General features: G+C 46.7%; 1 protein-coding gene across 5 annotated transcripts in view; it reads left to right on the forward strand.

The window, feature by feature from the left end:
* DNAJA3 (DnaJ heat shock protein family (Hsp40) member A3) overlaps window positions 1-21,466 on the forward strand; it is a 46,099-nt gene that overhangs the window by 21,549 nt on the left and 3,084 nt on the right. For 2 of the 5 annotated variants that reach the window (XM_049903013.1, XM_049903014.1), the window contains exons 6-12: window positions 5,931-6,078; window positions 7,086-7,150; window positions 9,181-9,309; window positions 10,004-10,119; window positions 11,159-11,256; window positions 17,116-17,232; window positions 17,861-21,465. In XM_049903013.1, the coding sequence (XP_049758970.1) occupies window positions 5,931-6,078; window positions 7,086-7,150; window positions 9,181-9,309; window positions 10,004-10,119; window positions 11,159-11,256; window positions 17,116-17,219 (660 nt within the window). In that variant the 3' untranslated portion in view covers window positions 17,220-17,232; window positions 17,861-21,465. Of the gene's footprint in view, window positions 1-5,930; window positions 6,079-7,085; window positions 7,151-9,180; window positions 9,310-10,003; window positions 10,120-11,158; window positions 11,257-17,115; window positions 17,233-17,860; window position 21,466 lie in introns of those variants that run through there. The other 3 variants (XM_049903015.1, XM_049903016.1, XR_007519554.1) reach the window with 2 other exon arrangements.

Below are 21,466 nucleotides of genomic sequence, written 5' to 3' on the forward strand. Positions count from 1 at the left end.
TGGCTTCTGTTATGTTTTCCTGACGTGTTCTCATCATTCTTTCAGCACTTCCTTATTTTCCCTCTAAAAAAGATGATCTGTCCTCAACTTGTACTTCCCCTGACCCCAGCCTTGGAATCAGTCTTTTCTCCAAGGAGCTCTGGTTCCTATTAGTGTCGAACGGTTTTTAGAAACCAAGATCCGTGCTCTTGGTGTGCTCATTGCTACAGGAGTGCCTTTGCTTCTAAGCTCTCTCACCAGACCAAGCCAGGAAATAAAGTGTGTGTGGTGTGTCTTGTGTGTGTATGTGTGTGTGTGTGCATGCATGTATACACATACAGATACCTATATGTTTCCATAGCTATCTTCATATATGTAGATATACGTATACAAACAGGCATACATATGCATACATGAATATACATAACAAACCATGAGTTAAATCTGATACTTCTAATTCCAGTTTAACTCGACAAGGTTCATTCTAGTCTTCTGCCTTTCCATCCATGTTTGTAACTTTTTTCTCTAACAGGGAAAAATCTGGCTCTGATTACCCTCAGTGTATTTACTCATTTACCCAATCCTAGAACACACGAAGAGTAGTTTCAGAGTTGTTAAGTCATACCATTGCAAAAACAATCCTACTTTCTGGCATTCACTATTTGTTTAGAGTTCTTCGTATCTTTGCATTGAGGGTATAAAGCTAGAATACTGTGTTCATAAGTTATGTGGGTCAGTTCTTCCTGCCCTCTTCACTATGATTATATTATTTATTTGAAATACAGTTAGGTTTTATTTGATTGTGTTTGTGTTCCACTTAGATGGTTTCCTTCTCCACCACCCACCTTTTTTCTTTTTTTTGCTTTGGAAATAATTTCAAACTCACGGAGAAGTTGCAGAATAAAAATAAAAAGAATACCTGTATAGCTTTTACTCAGGCTCACCATTTGCTTCCCCGTTTGTATGGCTTACTCTCTATAAAAACACATACATATAAATGCACATGTATTTGTATACATGTATACAAACACAGTGTTTTTTTCTGAGACATTTGATGGTAAGTTACATATCACACACCTCATGGCCTTTACCCCTAACTACTTCAGTGTGTATTCCCAAGAATATAGACACTTTGTTACAGAACCACAGTATGGTTATCAGTACTGATACAGTACTTTATAATCTGTTGTTCATATTCCACTTTTGTCACTTGACCCAATAATGTCCTTACAATGTTTTTTTCCTGCTCCAGTACTGGATCCAGCCTGGGGTTGTCATGTCTCTTTAGCCTCCTTTAGTCTGGAACATTTCTAGAGCTTTCTTTGTTTTTTACAGCATGGGCATTTTTCACTCACCTTTAAAATCATTTCATTGTTCATGGTACATGTGTTTGTGTATATAGTTGTTTTTGAGTACAGAAGAGTGTAAAGACAGGAAACGAAAGTCCCTGATAATCCCACCATTTAACAAGGGCTAACTTAATTTATAAAGAATTTTAGTGTGTTTCCTGCCAGTTGTTCAGTTTTTTTTTTTTTTAACATCAGCTATTTTTTGAATAGGTAATATATGCAAATCATTAGAAATTTAATAGGTTCAAAATTGTGAACAGTGTAAAGTAAGTTTGTCTCCCACTGTGACTTTTAGTGGTTGAGTTCCAGTCCCCAGAGGCAGCCTCCAGTAGTAGTCTCTTGGGTGTTCTAGATGCAAGACAATGTGTGCACTGGTGTGTGCATCTTTCAGTACCAAAGGTACAGTTAAAGTTGTTTTGCACCTTGATTTTTTGTTGTTTCCACTTCTCAGCATATGTTGGAAATACTCTGCATGTAAAGGTGCCTCAGCCTTTTTACTGGCTACGGTATTCCCTTACACAAGCATGTCATAATGTATTCAGCCAGGCCCCTGTTGATGGTTGTTTCCATCTTTTGCTGTTGTAGACACTGAATACCTTTGCATCATTTTCATTTTTTGAATGTGCAGGTATCTATTATTTGTAAAATTGTATATCTTTTCTAAGATTAGAGAGCCAGTTTTTTCCTGTGAATTGAAAGCTCTTATCCTTCTTTCTTTTGGGTGATTGGTCTTTTTCTTATTGATTTGTAGACGTTCTTTATAAATTAAGTAAATTAGCCCTTTGTCAATGATTCGAGTTGAATTTTGTTTTTAGTTTGTCATTTGTCTTTGGACTTTGTGTTTTTGGCTATGTGTATATAATTTTTAACATAGTTGGGAATCACACAGTTTTTTTTTTCCTTTTTATTTATAACATTAGCATATTTATATGTCTTTGAGTATTTTAAACACTACTTTTAGCGACTGAATAATAGTCCACTAATAGCATTTCCGTCTGTGCAAATGTACCCTACAGCTCACAAATGCAGAATAGCACTCGTACAAGGTGTTCCCTGCAGTATGGGAGTAACAGAAAAGTACTAGAACAGCCTCAGGGACCTCCAGGAGTGAGTTGTCTGAAAAACTGTGGCCCATTCATGTAACAGAAACTCAAAGTTACTTTCCTGTAAAAATTTCTTATTGTTGAAAGGATCAATTTTCAGTGTGGTCTGAGAAAACGAAGTTGAGGTTGTGCTCTGCTAGAGGGCACTCCTGGAGAAGGGCAGGATTCCTCTGACTGCCACAAGGTTATGGGTTGAGCTACTGCACTTGATACAGATTTTTTTTTATTTGCCTGTCTTAGTGCTTCTTGCTTCCAAGGCCCTGAATTGCTGTGACTTCTTAATTTTTTTTTAAACATCTCTGAAGTGAACATTGAGATAAGATAGTAAGGCCAAAGTGTATTTCTCCCAAAACAAAATGTCTGAGTCTGAGAAAAATGTTTATAACACGTTTGATAAAGGATTAATAATCCTAACATTAAAGCCCTTTTTCAGATTAATGAGGAAAAGATCAGCAGCCTGTTAGAAAAACTGGTCGAGGCTGAACAGAAGAGGAGAAGCAAGTGACCAGCAAGTATTTCTCAACAGCAGCCAGGAACAGGCACGGGGAGGCAAGACAAGACATTGGCTTACCTCCTAATCGGCCTAAATGATCAATACAGTCCACACTGACAGGCCTGAAGGAGAAGAGAGTGCACACGCATGGGCGGTGGAATGGACGCTACCCTGTCTTCTGGGAATAGAATCTGCAGTTCCTGTTAGTTGTTAGCGTTTTGCACACATGACCTTTTGACCTAGCAGTTCCATCGTGGGAATGTGCCCTACAGCCCACACTTGCAGAATAGCACATGTTCAGGGGGTTCCTTATGATGTGGGTGTAATAGAAAGGGATTGGAACCGCCTCAGGGGTCTCAGGAGTGAGTTGTCTGAAAAATGATACACTGATAGAAAGTGCTTCCCAAGATGATTTATTAATTGTAAAAAAAACAAAAACAAAAAAAGCTGCAGAACTGTGTGTTTCCTTGGCTTAAAAGCTGGTAATGCACATGCAGATGCTTGAAGTGTGTGTATTTGTCTAAAGAAGAATACAAGAATATTCCAGTGTCTGTGGCCTTCTGGGGAGCCCTGGTGGTACAATGGTTAAGCACTTGGCTCCTAACCGAAAGTTCAGCAGTCCGAACCCACCAGCCACTTCTGGGGAAAAAGATGTGGCAGTCTGCTTCTGTAAAGATTAAGGAAAAAAAAAACCAAACCCAGTGCCATCGAGTCAATACCGACTCATAGTGACACTATAGGACAGAGTAGAACTGCCCTGTAGAGTTTCCAAGGAGTGCCTGGCAGATTTGAGCTGCCGACCCCTTTGGTCAGCAGCCATAGCACTTAACCACTACACCACCAGGGTTTCAAGATTACAGCCTTGGAAACCCTACAGGGCAGTTCTGCTTTGTCCTACAGGGTTGCCATGCATCAGAATCAACTTGACAGCAGTGGTTTTGGTTTTTGGTTTGGCAGCCTGTAGGGAAGGTACCTGGATAAATAGGAGACTTGAGTGGGAGGGATACTTAACTCTTTACTGTATACCCATTTTTTACTTTTGAATTTTTCCTATGTGCACATATTACCTTTTGAAATAATTGTGACACAGGTGTGTGTGTGTATATACATTTAACTATTTATTTTGTGGCACGAGAGGCCAAGCAGTCCCCTTTCTTTTTTCTAACTCTGGCCTGTGGGCCCAGAGGAGGCACTTGCTCAAACCTCTTCTGTGTGTGACTGCAGTCAGCAGATAGTCAAAGCACAGTAAACTTGCATTTCCTGTTCACCTTTCAGTTCTTTGCTCTAAGAGAATGATGTGGTTACGCCAGTCTTCTTCCTTAGGGCAAATGAAATATGGCAGTCTTTGTGCAAAGAAATTAAGAATGTGGTGATTTTAATATTTTTAAATACAATAATTAACTTACCAATTCCACCTTTGGGAGTCTGTCTTACAAAAATAAAGGCATCAAAACCAAAGGATAGATGTGCAGGGATTTTTTTTTTTTTTTTTTGAAGCATTGAACAATAAGTTAAATATTATAATGAAAAATTAAACCTATATGTTGACCTGGAAGGATGTTCATGATACATCATTAAGATGAAAAGCAAATTGCAGAGCAATATGTATCATAAAAACCCAGTAACCCTCATATGACCTTATAAAATTTTCATTTTTAAAAAAAAGCTCTCTCTGTTTTTTTAACAGAGTTGTGGAAAGAATACACCAAACCATTAACTAGTAAGGGTTGGTTCCAGTGAAACCTGTGAGAGCCAGAATTCCATGGGACTGCCTTGTTTTTCCGAGTCTTGGAAGTTTTCTGCCTTGGACAGGGTGCCGTTTTATGACTTTCCTCGCACTCCTTTTAGTGGAAAATATTTTCCGCTAAAACAAGTTTCCGCTTTACACAGTTTCTGGCGTTGCAGGTTTTTACTGTTCCTTGAGAGTCAGGGTAGGGGGAGATTAATAACATTTTTTTTGTATGTCTCTGTATCCTTTGCTTTGTCATGGCAAGCATGTATTTGATAATTAAAAAAAAAAAAAAGAAAACCAAAGCTGCTAAACAAAAAGGTAATCAGTTTGCAAATGCCAAGTGAGAGATTGGTGGAATGGCTACAGACCGTCAGAGTCACTGGCTCTGGGAGGGGTTGGGAGCTGGGCAGGCTTCAAGGGATTGGGGAGGGGGCCAAGAAGATGGGGGAGAATGAAGGAGAGGAGTTCCAGGCAGGAGGAGCATTAGAGAAACTGAGTCAGCTATTCTCACCTGTCAACTTGAATGTGATTCCTGTGCATTTAACCTCACAGTCAGTCTTTATCCATCCTTGTTCACATCTGTCTTCAACAGAGCAGCCCCCACCGTAAGGCTAGCCCTGAGCCCCTTTGAATCCCAGCTGTTTGTTGCCTTCGATCACTTGCTTAGGAGGGACAGAATGGGGAGCATTGTGGGGGGCAGAAGCAGGCTAGGCTGGGATACTGGGTGCCTGTAGGAGGAGCTGTTGCTTCATTGCTTCTAGGGCACCTGTGATAGGGCCGGGGTTAACCAGGCTCTGTTTCTTCCCATGTGGCCCTAAAGAGACAGGGTAGGACCTATGCTTCCCCTCCCTGGGTGCAGGCAGTAGCAAGCTCAGCAACCCGAAGCCAGCCTGGGGCTGGGCAGTAGGTGGACATCCAGTTTTCATTTTCCCCTTGTGATTTGCCTATGTTTTGCCAACTATCACTTTTGTAATTGGAAGGGGAATAACCTTTTAAAATCGTGTCTGCTCAGCTTTCGATAGTTCCGGGTACCTCTGTAGAGAGGCAGTGCCTCGTTTTTCAGTCTCATAATCAGTTTGGTGGTTTGGAATTCAGAAGCAGGTGTGCTCTAGAAAATCAGATGAGTGGTTTGAGCCCCTGGATCTGGGTCTCTGTGTTTTAGCATTTTTGAGTACAAAAGACGAGTCTTTAATGAAGACTTCTGCACATCATGGCCCTGGGACCACAGCATCTACCTGGAAACTTAAGGGTTTCATTTTTTCTCCTTTTGTCAGGAAACCATAAACACGGGCCCATTTGTGATGCGTTCCACCTGTCGGAGGTGTGGTGGCCGAGGCTCCATTATCACGTCCCCATGTGTGGTCTGCAGAGGAACAGGACAGGCCAAGCAGAAGAAGAGAGTGGTGATCCCAGTGCCTGCCGGTGGGTCCTGGCTGCCTCCATGCACAGCAGGCTGGGAGGGAGCCACCGCCAGGGCTTCCCTTTGTGATATGACCACTGACCAAATCTGCAGCCAAGGCCCTGGAGCCCTGAGTGGAGGAGGAACTAGGATCACGTTGCATTTTTCTCTCTGCACCATTTGTCCTTTCAGCCTACACTTTACCTGTAATGTCAGGAAAGGCAACCTGCTGTGCCCACTCTGTCCCTGCATGGTGAGGGAGCTCCACTCCTCCGTCATACTCCGTCATTCCAGCTGCCCTGCCACCCTTGCCCTGGGGCCGCTGGAGTAGCCTGTTCACTGCTCTCCCCACCAGCGCTGGTCCCTGGGGTGTCTTCCCGTAAGGATCATAGCATGCGCCCTCTGCCAGACCCCTCAGTGACTTCCTGTTGCTGTTGCCATGAGGATGAAATGCATCCCCTACTTCTCTGACCTTACTCACCTCCCCAGCCTCCCCTCATCATTCTCCCTGTTTGCCTGCCCTGCAGCCTTGCCGGCTTTCTTTTGTTTCCTTGAACTAGGCCTTTGCATATGCTGTTCCGTGTGCCTGAAGCTCACTGTCCATCTTCTTTTCAGCAGGTCAGCTTGGTTCATCTTAGAGATCCCAGCTCAAGTATCACTTCCTTGGGAGAGCCCTCTTGAGCCCTCTCCTGTGTTCTTAGATACATTTTTCTATAAGAATCATTTCAGATTGTTATTACACATTTATCAGTGTAGTCATCTGATTTGCACCTGCCTCCCCCCTAGATTGTGAATTCGCTGAGGCACAGGACCAGGCAGGTGCTCAGAAAATTTGAATAAAGGAATAAAGGTGCTCTTTTTGTTATCAGTGACTATGTTGGACCTTTGGAAAGTTATACTTCCTGCCGTTTTGATTCCTCATTACCAGGAAACAGGAGTAAGCAGGGAAGCTTAGGCTGTAAACGGACGGGAAACGCCTTGGAAGCCCAGGGAGAGCTGTTCTTGATTAAAAGTTTGCTCTTCCTTACAGGAGTGGAGGATGGCCAGACTGTGAGGATGCCCGTAGGCAAGAGAGAGATCTTCGTCACCTTCAGGGTAGGTACTCTACTCTGCACAGCTCCCGTTGGGCCCTGCTCTCTTGGAGAGCCTTTCTGTGGGGTGAGATGGGGGCACTACAGAAGCATGGCTTGCCCATTCTGTTCTTAAGGGAAACAATAGCCACCTGCCTGTAGTTATTACATGTGTTACCTTCAAGATCGTATGCTAGCTTTGGAGAGAACAAAGGCTTCCTTGAGATTTTTACAAGTTAGGGACATGTAAAAATACAAAACACCTTTCCTTGTGGTTTTAATTACATGTTAAGTTGTTGATGGTGACAGCGAGTGCTAAAGGTTTGTGGTCTTACACATCGTATACAAAGGGCAAACAGTGACCTTAGATTTTTGATGTAATGGCAACATTAAAGAAAGTAGCTGTCTTAGTTATCTAGTGCTGTCATAACAGAAATACCACAAGGAGATCGCTTTGACAAAAAGAAGTTTATATTCTCACAGTAAAGTAGGCTAAAAGTCCAAATTGAAGGTGTCAGCTCCAGGAGAAGGCTTTCTGTCTCTGTCAGCCTTCTTATCAATCTTCCCCCAGACTAGGAGCTTCTCTACACAGGGACCCTGGGTCCAAAGAGCATGTTGTGCTCTCTGCAGTGCTTTCTTGGTGGTCTGAGGTCCCCAACTCTCTGCTTGCTTCCCTTTCCTCTTTATCTCTTGAGAGAGAAAAGATGGTCCAGGCCACACCCCAGGGAAACTCCCTTTACATTGGATCATGTGACCTGGGTAAGGGTGGTGTTATAATCCCACCCTAATCCTTTTAACATAAAATTACAATTACAAAAGGGAGGACAACCATACAATGCTGGAAATCATGGCGCAGCCAAATTGATACACACATTTTGCGGGGGAGATAATTCAATCCATGACAGTAGCTAAACTAGATACATACATGAGAAAAGCACATGCGAGTGCACCAGGAGTGGGTACAGGGATGTGCACTGCAGCCGTGTTCGTAAGAGCAAAGCGTTGACAGCCTCCTGAGAGTCCTTCGGCAAGAGGATGGCCAGGTACACAGTGCCGTGGTCGTGCAGGAGGCTCCAGATCAGTGTCAGAAAGAGACCTCTCTGGTACAGTAAGGAGCAGGAAAAGTAGGCTGCGAGAGGATGTGGGTAGCAGGAGACCATTGATATAAAATTTTAAAATGTGCAAGATGGTATTACATACTATTTAGGGATGTGCAAATATGTGGTAAATGTAAGAAGGTACTTGTAGGAATGATAGATACTAAATTTAGCAGAGTGGTGAACTCTGTAGGGTGGCAAGATGGGGGCTTCGATATGTACTTTTTTTTTACTTACTTAAGGTGGATCGTGGGTACACAGTGTGTTGTTTATTTTGCCTGTTTACATATTGGAAATCTTCCATCATTTAAAACAAAGGCAAAAGTAATGTAAAGGGTGAATTTTTTAGGCAAAGAAACCAAAAGTGAAGGCAGAAATCACAGTCAATAAGAAATGTTTGGAGAGAACTCAGATTCTGCTTCCATTTAATAAGGGAGGAAAAAAAAAAAGAGGGAAGTCACTGCCAGGCAGAGAATGTCTTTGAGACATGAAAAGTCATGTTTATCCAGTGAAATCATCTCCAGTGCCACCAGTCTGCCTTGAAGGTGGTCTGACGACTTGGAAAATAAGCCGTTTCACCTTTTTAGAGGTGTTAGTCTATGTTTCTCTCTGCTTTCTAGTAAAGTAAGTTTTTTGTTTTCTTTTTAATGTTCAAAAGCCAGTTTTACTTCTTTATTTCCTTTTGCAACGTATCAGCTTGATCTGAGGCCGAGCGTATTTAGGCCCTTCTCTCATTGCAGTGTATAAAATGTCACCCCTGGAGCCCTGGGGTAGCCTTTCCATGGGTGACAATAGCTCTTTGCCTTAGTCTATGCTGTCAGCATAGAAGAAGGAAATATAAAGCAGGTCAGGCCCTGCCTGTAGGCCTGGTGAGATGTGGGGCTGATGACCAATAGTAGGCTCATTTCAAATAGGATTTCTCTGCTTGGTAACAGCCATCTCTCCTTCCTGGCTTTAGGTGCAGAAAAGCCCCATGTTCAGGAGGGACGGCGCAGACATCCACTCCGACCTCTTCATTTCTGTAGCTCAAGCCATTCTTGGTGGGACAGCCAGAGCCCAGGGCCTGTATGAGACCATCAATGTGACAGTGAGTGCATGGCTGGATGAGTGGGAATGTCTGTCCCCTTCTGTGTTGGTAGAAACAGAGCATGTTGGGGCAGTGGCCTAGGCCCTGTGAATGACCAGCGTGTTAGGGTTCAGAGAGAGGCACAGGTTTGGGGGAGGGCAGTGGGGATTTGAGGGTAGTCCTTGGGCATGAACCATAAACCCTAAGGCCTTGACTGTAAGCCATTCCTGGTTGCACACACTTCCTCTGCTTGGTTGGTGGGTCTCAGGTGATGTACCACATGGCCGAAGTGGATATGAGTTTGCTCATTGTGAGATCTCTGCTCCTCTTTCCACTCCACCTCCACACTCCCTCACCCACCTCTGATTCCAGTCGCAGCTACAGCAGCACTTCCTGTGACTTCAGACTGCCTCTGGCTTTGGCTCCCCCAACCCCTCAGCTGGTCCCATGTCACAGTCACGCTTTTCAGGGCTGTCTCCAGCCTCTCGGAGCCATGAGTGCAGGGGGTGGTGGATGCTGGGGTGACCTTAGCCAGGGGAGGAAGGGCCCGTAGGGAAGTGACTTAGCCAGTTCCAGGTAGTGGCATCAGGCTTCGTCTAGAAAACTGACTGGAAGTCCTTTCCAAGGGGTCATTGTAAGAGCAGTTGGGTGTAGTGCAAGTATTTCATTCAGGCAGTGGAGACCAAGGAGAGCCACAGGTGTCCTTCCTCTGCAGATCCCCCCCGGAACTCAGACAGACCAGAAGATTCGGATGAGTGGGAAAGGCATCCCCCGGATTAACAGCTACGGCTACGGCGATCACTACATCCACATCAAGATCAGAATTCCAAAGTAGGTGCTGCAGGCCGAGGCTGAAGCCCATCCAGTGTTTGTGCACACTTACCCATCAACGGAGCCAGTGGGGGCTTCTGAGCCAGGCCCCAGGCCCAGCTGCCAGGGCTCCTCCTGGCTCTGCCACTGTGAGCTTTGTGGCTTAGTTACTTCTCCCTTCAGGTCAGGTGTTTCCTGCTGGAGTTCTCCCCTGTAAAGAGGACATCGTAAAAAATAGTCAGCCTTGTTGAGTCATTACCAGTTGCCTTTGAGTCAGCTCTGACTCATGGCGACCCCATATGTGTCACCGTTGAACTGTGCTCTGTAGGGTTTTCAGTGACTGATTGTTGGAAGTAGATCGTGACACATTTCTTCTAAGATGCCTCTAGGTAGGCATGAATCTCCAGCATTTCAGTTAGCATCTGAGCGTGTTAACATTTGCACCATCCAGGGACTCATTCAGTCATTAGGAGGGTTGAATGATACAGAGGAAACATGTAGCTATTGCTGCTATGGTTGATGTTGTAATTATTGTTGTTAATGTTGTTATTGCTCTCAGGGAGCCTGTAGTCTGGTGGGAGAGACAATGACATAAGCAGATGCTGGCACACAGCCAGCTGTTTCTTTGTCCATTTCCTGAGAGAACGTCTTCTGAGCATGATCACATGCCTTCCATGGGTATCAGACCCAGGCCCACCTAGCTCAGCTTGGGAGGGCCAGGCTTCGAGCCCTCATCCTTTTAATCAGATTAATTAAATAATCTCTTACCTGTTTCACACACACAAAAATATATTTATATACTTTTTTTTTTTTTTTTTTGCAGTACATCTGTGTTTAGGGTAGCTGCAGTGACTCAGTGAGAGCTGTTTAAAACAACTTGGTTACTTTGGGAGATTTTCTTTTCTCACCCCTGACTCAGGGCATGCCCTCCCTGCTCCTTGGTACAGATCTGGGTCAAGGCCTTCATATCTCCCACACACTTGAGTAGGGACTGGCCACATCGTGTCTTTAAAGAGCTACCTGAGGAAGCGCTCCAACACTAACTCTGCTTGGTTCGCAGGAGACTGACAAGCCGGCAGCAGAGCCTGATCCTGAGCTATGCTGAGGATGAGACGGATGTGGAAGGGACGGTGAATGGTGTCACCAACACGAGCACTGGTAAGCCTTTCCCGCAAAGTGCCACCTGTACCTTAGAGATGACAGAGTGCCAAGTGGCAGCTGTCTGAGTCCCCTGGAGGATGGAAGGATTCAGAGAAGCCTTTTAGGGGTTTTCCGCTTGGAGGTCTTAACCCTCCACTAAGCGCTGTTGAAAGAGGAGCTCTGGGCTAGCAACAGTTGTAGCCTAAGCTTCCAGAGGAAAAGCACTCTTCCTTTCTCTCTGTGTATGCGTGGGTGTGTCGAGGATAAGCACCAGGACCTTTCCTGCCAGGTGACAGCCAAGCATCCCGGGAAGCTGGTGTTCTGAGTTCTATCCTTGGTTCTGACACCTGCCCTATGACCTTGGGAACACCCCACGGGGGAGTTCCTACCAAAGTTTAAGGCAAAGATGGCTGAAAGGACTGCTGCATTATAACCCAGCATGTTTAACCGAGACTGCTACGTGCCTTGTGAACATCTGTAGTAGCCAAAAGCCATCGTCGTCATGTGACTCCAGCTCTGCACGTTTGAAGTGTATTGAACTTTGTGTGGCAATGAGTAAATACATTATTTACTCTGAGCTCCAATGTCCTGCTGTGTCGGTAGAGTGTAGTTAGATATTAGTGATTTGATGGAAAACCATTTGCTGGCAGAAGCTTTGGTGATGGAAATCACCATTGCACCCCCTCTCCCAGTGAGGGAAGGTGGGGCCCTGCCGGGAAGCTGCTGTCTGTCTGTTGGGGACCTGGTTCAGCACAGACTGTGCTGGTGGTGCATTTGGCTCCAGCTGAGCGACGTGTTTCATCCTGGTTGCATCATTCTGTTTTTTCTAGGTCCTGGATGCTGCTCTGCAGTGCTGAGAGCTGCATGGCATTGGGTTAGTGTAGGTCATTGTGAGCAGAGCGAGCATCCCAGTGAAGGGAGGGCGTGGCCACGAAGCCCCTCAGGTTTGGAGGAGGTCCTTGCAGCAGCAGCCACACCACAGACTTGCATTGAATGCCTGCTGAGTCCAGGGGACCAGAAGTCCCCTGTGAAAAAGCAGCCCCCCAAATCCTGTCTGTAAGCAGACAGCACTGGATGGCTATGTGTTTGAGTAGTTTGGTACAGTTTTCTCTTTTTTTTCTTGTTATGTTTCTTGAATGAAAGAAATAACTGGTAATAGCTGTGAATAGCACCCAGGCATTCCAGGTAACTAATTCCGCACTTCTGGCTTCTCCTTATTTTTGTCTCCCTGAAGCCTAAATATTCCTATGCTCCTGTAACACGTGGGGTGGGTTCTGCAGAAAGCTCTCTGGCCCTCGCTGCTGACCAGTGGGACTCCAGGTTGGCTAGCGCTGAGTCCTGTGTGGGAGACATGGCATTTGTCACTGTATTTGAAAGTTGGCGCTTACCTTGATGGTTGATCGTGCAGTCAGCGCATGAGTATCCTCAGAACCCTTGTGACTGTCTTGGCTCCTTGTCCTGATGGCCCCTTCACATACTCAGCCAGATTTACGGGAGCTTCCTGTGGGCGAGGCGCTTTGCCAATCTTTCCGTTTAAACTCCTAGAGCTGCCATGCCTGAGTGTGGCTTAACCTTAGCATACCCGCTGGGTGCATTTCTGAAACGTTGCTTAGAAAGTGAAACTGGCTTCTCAAACTACATTTCATTCCCTCACTAATCCATTGTCAGTTTGTGGTTGCATTCTCATGGAAATTTTGACTCCCAGTCAGAATTTGTAAAACACATTTACGAATCTTAGAATTGGCTTCAAGGAGTGGGTCATCTGTTAGTCTGCTGCCTAGGTGTGGTTAAGCCTCTCTTACACCTTGAAGAAAGTTACTTTTGCGATCCATGTATAAAAACATTCCAGCGTCACTAACGGTTGGTTTTGTTTACTTAGGTAGATGCTGAATTTCTTTTATTTCAAGCATTCAAACAAAACTTAAGAAAGTTACTTTTGCGATCCATGTATAAAAACATTCCAGCATCACTAACGGTTGGTTTTGTTTACTTAGGTAGATGCTGAATTTCTTTTATTTCAAGCATTCAAACAAAACTTATTAACTAGAGTTATATATATAAAAAAAAAAAAAAGAGTTATATACCAGAACTTATTAACTAGCAGTTTCATTCATTTATCAATGGTTCTTGGGGTAAAGGTGTACATGTATCATTTTTTAATAGCCTTCTAAGGGCACCCGAGTTAGGGATTCATTAGATGCTGATGAGAGCATTTGCAAATAAAAGTCCATTTATAGTTGTTCCTGAAGACTTGCTTTCACTTTGGGAAAATGATACATGGACATTTTTTGTGATACAATTAGGGAATTGACCTAAAGTTTTTGTTAGATTATCTCTTGTTTATCTCGTTCCCAAATGCAGCAGCTTTAAATCTTAATAACTGACCCTAGGCTCTTTCCCAATGTGGGGCGGTGTGATCCAGAAAGACTACAGCGTGCTTGGGAACTCTGAGTACTCCCAGGGCTAGGCGAGTATGTCTTCTGACACAGGAAGCTGGGGGGCAGCTTGAGGTCGTTGCCTAGCCTTCCTCACCTTTTTAAATTTTATTTTACTTTTGTTGTTGTTGAGAATATACACAGCAGAACATAGGCTAATTCAGCAGTTTCTACACGTACAATTCAGTAACATTGATCACATTCTTCACGTTGCGCAACCATTCTCACCGTCCTTTTCCAAATTTTTCCTCCCACGTTAACATAAACTCACTGCCACCTAAGTTTCCGATATAACCTTTCGAGTTGCTGTTGTCAGTTTGATCCCTGATAGATAGTTCTTAAAAGAGCACAACACTCAAGGCAGATACTCTTTACTAGTTAAGCTAAACTGTCATTTGGTTTGAAGAAGACTTCAGGGGATTTCCTCACCTTTTGGGTTAGGTAACAGTGTGGCTCATCATTTTTGTTTCTGGACCATCATGAATTCTCATGACAACATAAATCTATAGATATTCAGCCGTGAGTATAGACACATGTGCCAGAGCTCAACATAAAGTAGTTTGGGGATCACAACTACTGTTTGTCTTCTCTGCTGTGGCCGGTAGAGCTGACCATGTATCTCTTTCATGCAGAGCAGAGGTGCAAGGAAGATCAGGGAGAGGACATTTAAGTAGAGTGGGAGGCAGTCCAGGACCCTGCTGGATCAACCCATGTGTGTGTGTGGACACCTCAGTGAGCAGAGGCTTCGAGTGTAGACATGCCCCTCCCCTGTGGGATGGGTCCCGTCCTCAGGAGTCAGATCCTATAGGTCTGTTAGCCTCATGTCATTCAGGCAAATGTTTACTTGCATTTACCCTGTGCTGGAAGGGATGCACAAAGATATGGTGTCCCTGCCTATTTCTAGGGTTTTTGCACGATTACATGAGATCGTGTAGATGAAGGACTTGGCACAGTACCTGGCACATATTAAAGCTCCACCAGTGGTAACTTACCTAGTGTGACTGGTGTGTGCACACACACGTACCCATATATGTACACACATGTGCACCAAGACTGGCCCTCATCTTATGGAAGACATAACCAGATTCAGTGCTCTCCCTTGTCCTAGGAGGCCCAGGAGTGGCTGGAAAGTTCTGGTTTTTGGAGTCCTTTGTGTTTGGAAGTCCTTTTGTTTTGCTATTTAAGCTTTTATGTAAGAAGTGGGGCCACAAAGGACTGAGTAGGCACCTGGCCCCTGACCTCATGGGCTGAGGGAGAGTGTGCCCACCTCTGCCGGGTGTCCATGCCTGGCCCTTGTCTGTAGAGCCCTGAATGCAGAGGCCACCCTGCGGTGTGACTGCTCAGAGCTCACTTAACACGTACTCGCTAGAGGTCTCCCTTACTTCTTTGAGAATATACCTGAGCTCCAAGAACGTACCTGAGCTCCAAGAGCAGGCCAGATCCAGAGGGTTAGCGTGGCCCCTGCCCTGCTTGTGCTGCTCCTGGGATGGCCTCTCCCCTCCCCTACTGGGGGGTGCTTCTTCCTGACAAAAGCATCTTATTTATACTGAGGTCTTGGGGGCAGTGACCATTTTTGACTCTGGTATACACTGTATTTGGCCTGTGTCTCATTTTTTGTTGTGTGCCGTCGAATTGATTCCAACTCATAGCGACCCTATAGGACAGAGTAGAACTATCCCATAGAGTTTTCTGGGAAGGAGCCCTGGTGGCACAGTGGTTAAGTGCTCAGCTGTAAACCAAAAGATCAGCGGTTCAAACCCACTGGCTGCTCTGTGGGAGAAAGATGTAGCAGTCTGCTCTCATAAAGATTACTGCCTTGGAAACTCAGTGGGGCAGTTGTACTCTGTCTTATACGGTTACTGAGTCAGAATTGACTTGACAGCAGTGGGTTCAGTGTGTTTTTAATTTTTATGGGAGCAGATCGCCAGGTTGTTTCTCCTGCGGGGCCACTAGTGGATTAGAACCACCAATCTTTTGGTTAGCAGCCAAGCTCTTTAACCATTTTGCCACCAGGGCTCCTATGTGTCTCATAGCACGTTAAAAACGTGTCCTAGGATTTATAGTATTAGTACACGTCAGCGTTGTTTGCTTTCAGATGTTTACTGCCCTCCTGGCTCAGTGGTTGGCAGATGTTTAAAATAACACATCTGTGTCGCATTGCTCTTCCAGGCAGTCTCAACGGAACCGCTTCCTTTATCAGGAGCATTGGGGTTCGATGCCCTTGGTGAGCAGAGCATGCTCAGTCAGGCGCAGTAGAGTTCCTCTGAGTTGTAGGTGAGAACTACACGTGTGCTGGGGTTTGGGTGGCCAGCAGCCCTCACTGGTCTCCTGGAGACACAGACACACATGGGGGTGTGGAATCTGGTCAGCTCACTGAGAAATGGGATCTCTTGGCTTGCATCATTTACTTTCCTGGAGCCAGTAGCACAGTGGTTAAGAGCTCAGCTTGGGAGTCAGACTACTTGAATTTGAACTCACTTCTTAGTTGCTGTTGAGTAGATTCCAACTCAAGGTAACCCCGCTTGTGTTCTTTTGTTGTGTGCCATCAAGTCGATTCCAACTCACAACAACCCCATGTGACAGAGTAGAACTGCCTGTAGGGTTTTCTAGGCTGTAATCTTTTACAGGAGCAGATCTCCAGGTCTTTTCACCCACAGAGCGGCTAGTGGGTTCCAACTGCCAACCTTTCAGTTAGCACCCCAGTGCTTAACCATTGCACCATCAGAGCTCCTTTACCTCCCCCTTACTAGCTTTGTGACCTCAGATAAACCACCTAACCTCTCTGTGTGCCTCCATTTTTTTCATCTGTAAACCTCATCAATAAGGTTATCCCAAGGATTGAATGAGCTAACGTGTGTAAGCTGTGTGGTCGGCCCGTCGGCTGTATCTTGTGACTGTTGTTCAGATTGGAGGTAGCTGGTTGTGGTTGATGTCTAGTTCTTGTTCCTCTGTCGTGGTCCGCAGGGAAGGGCAGTTGGAGTAGATTAATGCTCTGAACGGCCTCTTTGTTCCAGCCATCTGATAAGACAGGTAGCCTCTGCTGACTTGAGATGGTCCCCTCCTTTGTCAGGGTGGTGCTTGGTGACCTCTTGAATGCTGTGCCCTGGGGCCCAGGCTCTGCCCTGGGGGCCAGGCTCTGTGAGGCTTGGAAGGCAGTGCTGTGCCTGGGGGCCAGGCTCTGTGAGGCTCAGAGGGGGCAGTGCTGTGCCCGGAGGCCAGGCTCTGTGAGGCTTGGAGGGCAGTGCTGTGCCAGGGGGCCAGGCTCTGTGAGGCTCAGAGGGGGTAGTGCTATGCCCTGGGGGCCAGGCTCTGTGAGGCTCAGAGGGGGCAGTGCTGTGCCCTGGGGCCAGGCTTTTCGAGGCTGCAAGGCAGGTGGGGGCCGGGGTGTGCTGCGTGGAAGCCTGTGCCCCTGACCCCGGTTCTCTCTGCTGTTTGTGCCCAGGTGGCAGCACCATGGATAGCTCTTCAGGAGGCGAGGCTAGGCGCAAGGCTGGGGAGGACAAGGAGGGATTCCTTTCCAAACTTAAGAAACTGTTTACCTCCTGATAACCCAGCCGAGGTAGGAACACGCTTGAGGTTTTGCTTTGTTTTTGTTTTCCTTTGTTTCCCTTATGACTGATCCCTGTCCTCTGACTGTAACCAACGCCGGCCCCTCCAGGAGCTGGAAACAGTGCTGTCTCAGGAGTGATAAAGCCACTCCCTCAGGACCAGGCCTCTCACCTGTTGACAAATTTGCGTTTGGAGAATCCAGGCAGGGGCAGCCAGTATTTCAGGGCTGAACCAGACCCCAGCTGCCTGCATTTTGCAGTTTCCACTGGCTGGAGAGATTGCGTTTTGGCAGGCGGCATTATGGCCGCTCTTAGGGCCACTGTCCCTGCACTGATGGAGCCAGGCTGCCCATGGTTACAGAGGGCAAAGCTCAGCAGAGCCAGGCCTAGAACTCAGACCGCCTCAGTCTCCTGTTGGTCCCCGAGCGCAGGCTGTGTAAGTCTTGGGGCCGCTGCCTAAGATGGTGCCTGCTCACTGCAGTATCTGGATCCACGTTCACTTCCTGTCTGTCCCTGGTGGTTGGCGTGCTTGATCCTCTCTTGCTCAACAGGTCTCAGGGATTAGCCAAAGCTAACCCGCAGGGGCGTGCTCCTGTCCTGATGCCAAGTGAAATGTAACCATTTGTCTTCTCTGCCTAGGAAAACGGTCCACTGGAAACTAGTCTGGAAGCAGCACCCACTCCTCATGGCCTTGACAGCAGGAGGCTCAGCACAGAGCTCAAGCCCCTGCCTGCAGAGGCCCCAACCACCTCAGCAACAACAAGACTGTGACAGCACCTCTCCCTGGAAAGGGGCTACATGGATGGTCCCTGGGCAGTAAGATGTAGAACCTGTAAGGTTTTCTGTCCATGGTTGGTGGCTCAGCTTCTCACTCAGCGCAAAGTAAGACAGATGGACAGATGGTAGAGCTACAACTCTGGGAGTGATGTGGTGGAGTTCTTAGCTAAAGAATTAAAGGCCATGTTCACAGCTTAAAGATGAATCCTGAGCTACGCCGAATTGTGGGTTGATTGATTTTTCCCTTGCAGACTTTTGGGAAGTGCCCTGAATGAGTCTACCCTAACAGGTTGCCTTACCCGGAACCTACCTTGCATGCCCCGAGCCTCGCACCTCCCCCCAGCCCCCCGCCGCCCACAGGTTCTGCCGGGCATCACTCTCTCTTCTTCGAGTTTCTTTTTAATTTCCAAAGGTACCAAGCAGCTTGAAAGTCGGGGCTCTAGGGGCCTGGGGAGGCACACAGGAAAGCCCAGAGAGGGTCCTGGAGATCTATCTTCCCACCCATGTGGGTGGCGGTCTGTCAGGACACACATCTTTCCTCCCCACCTGCCCAGGATGTCCTCCTGTGCTGATAGTCGACTTCTGTTGCTTTAGGACAGGAGTGCGTGGGAGCCCTGGCCCTCTGCTCAGCCAGTCTGCTGCCCGAAGCATAGTCCTGGGGCCAAGTTCAGCAGCCTCGTTAACACTGAGCCACCTCTGCCAGCTGGGGTCTTGTTCTCACCACTTACACTGTTGACATTTACTTTCAGGAGTGTCTTTAAATATTCAGTGCAGTCACTGTCTTTTCCTGTAAAAATGTTCATTCAAAAGAAAAAAGCAGTCTAGGCAGGCCAAGGCTCCCACGACGGCTTTGTTGGATGTTGCAGCTTCCACGTGTCTCAGATCTTCAAACTACAGACAGGTTAATGAAGAACATTTCTCAATAGTTTCCCTTTCCTTCCTCTTTAATTTACTAAAAGCATCTACTCATGTCCGATTTAAGAATGTAAAATGAATCTATATCAATGTAAATAAGATTATCTACTGCAAAAAGATATTTAAAACCTAAGTTGTGGCCATTTCTTCCTTGCAAGAGTCCAGACACCTTCTGTAGGTGACTTAGCCTGGTGACTGATATTCGCTTGCGATTGGGCCACCTCACCTCTGCCACTGGGGTCATCTCTGCTTTCCTTTCGTGGGAGGCCAGAGAGGGAACGAATCCGCCTCATCACTCAGCGTACCCCACCGAGCCCACACACTAATGGAGCTGTGAGGCCTACAGTGCTCACCCTGCTTGTAGCGTTCTCTCTGGAGCCTGTGTTGAGAGGTGCAAACTCCTTGTTAGGGCCCTACCTGCTGCTTCCTCCCTCACTAGATTTTTTTCCTCCATTACTTATAGAGTGTTCACATTCTTTTATGTTGAAATGTTGGCTCCTTGTAGTTTAATAGTCTGGGCTCCAGCAGAAACTGTTCCTCATAGAAGTCCCAGTGCCTGGCTCAGTTAGGGTGAGCCCTGAGCACACAGCTCAGACCCTGCCAGGTGCCTGGGCCCAGCAGGTTGGGAGGCGGGAGCATTGGCTGGGTTGAGTGGAGAAGAGATCGACAAAGAGTTGATAGGCAAGAAAGAGGCTCAACAGTCACCTCCTGCTGCTTTCAGATACTTCCACTCAGCAGTGTGGAGCTAGACTGTCCTTCTCAGATGAAAGCTTAGGTTTTATAACTGGAGAAGTCAACCTAATCTCATTCATGTCCTACTTTTTGAAAGAGGTCTAGAGAAAGGTGAATTTTCTTGCTGGTGAGACTCCATTATTGTGTACTGGAGTGCCTTTCCCCATGTGGCAAGAAGGTGGCAACGCAGTTTCGGTGGAATGAACAGATCCAAGCCTTGAGGTGGCTGGCCCTGGGGGGCTGGGGCAGTTGGCACCAGTCTTCTTGGACACCTGTGAGTTGGGGCTGGGGTGTGACATGAGGTATTGAAAACTATAAAAAGTATCTCCAGTTCCCCGAGCCTTTGGGGATTGAGAGTAGGGAGAGGGAGGTGGTATTGAGCATTTGCTGAAGTATCAGGGAGGTGCAGTCACCATGCATACATGACCACTCAGGAACTGGACATGAGCCTGAGAACAGGAGGCTCATGGCTTGGGCAGGACTGACTCAGGCCCCAACAGGCAGCTCACATGTGTGACACCTCAAGGACCTTGTCACAATGAGTTACAGCACCAGAGGTGGCACATGTCCCACCCACAGGCTTGGGGACACAAGGACATGCAGGACATAGCTGCCCTCTTGTCCTGACCCAAGTGCACCTAGAAACCCCCCTGGCCTGAGCCTCTTCCTTCCTGTCCCCTCAGCTCTCAGCCTAAGTGCTACCCCTCAGAGGCTCTTTTTGTGCACACCATAAAATAGGTGCCACCCACAGGGTTGGTCCTCACCTGACTCTTTTTCTTTGCAGTCCTCCTGTCAATTTGTAATTATTTATCTGACTTTACCCCTAAACTAAGCTAAATATTTTGTTAATAGTTACTTAGAGCCCAGCATACAGTAAGTACTTGAAGAAATACTGGTTTCATAATCAATGTATTAGTCAATAGATCAAGTGAATTCTATAGGGCTGCCTCCCCTTTGCATGGCTGTGCAGGTTCTGAGGCTAGGGATGGGTTAAGAAGACAGCCATGGTGGCTGTCACATTAATCTCCCAGCTGCACACCCAAAGGAAAAGTCTGCCACAGAGTCTTGGCCAATGGCATCGCCAGCCTGGGCCCCCATTCCCCATCTCCAAAATGACCAGGAGTTGAACCCCTCAGATGTTCCACCACCTGTGCCACATTGCAGATGGGAGGGGCTGCTATTCCCTGTCACACCCCAGCCCTTGCCACAGGTGGCACCGCCTTTCTTTAGCAAGGTCCCGTTATAGTGAGGTGGGGTCCCAGCTCTGCCTCATGCCTTCATTTTTCTTCCCATCCATCTTGAAAGTCACCTACGACCTGCTGCACTTGGGCTCCACATTACAGGAGGGTGACGAGAGGGAGGTCGGCCTCCTGAAGTCTGTCCCCAACTAATAGACTGGGTGTGTGCAGCCTCCCCAGGTATCCAGAGACATGGGTGCTGGGTGTCAGAGGCATTGCCTCGGTGGCTGGCCTGGGGCTCCAGTGCTTTCAGGGCACATCCAGCACCCAGTCTATGGGTGAATTTCCAGTAGAGTGGAAATGGATCCTCTGGGCCACGATCAGAGTCATGGTCATATCTGTATGATTAAACTTACTCCAGAGTATTTAGGATGCCCGTCATCACAGACCACCTGCCCAGCCCCCTTATTGCCAGGAAGGGAGATGACCAAACCTACAACTTGATCTTCTTGTTAATGCCATCAGCATCCCAGCAGTTGCCACTCTAGCCCAAGTCCCAGAAACAAAGCCTCTTTCTTTTGGAAACTATCTGCAAGAACAATGGCCTTTATTTAAAAAAAAAAAAAAAGAAAATTTTTTTTTA

This window comes from Elephas maximus, chromosome 12, assembly GCF_024166365.1.
Source record: "Elephas maximus indicus isolate mEleMax1 chromosome 12, mEleMax1 primary haplotype, whole genome shotgun sequence".
Classification (NCBI taxonomy): Eukaryota; Metazoa; Chordata; class Mammalia; order Proboscidea; family Elephantidae; genus Elephas; species Elephas maximus.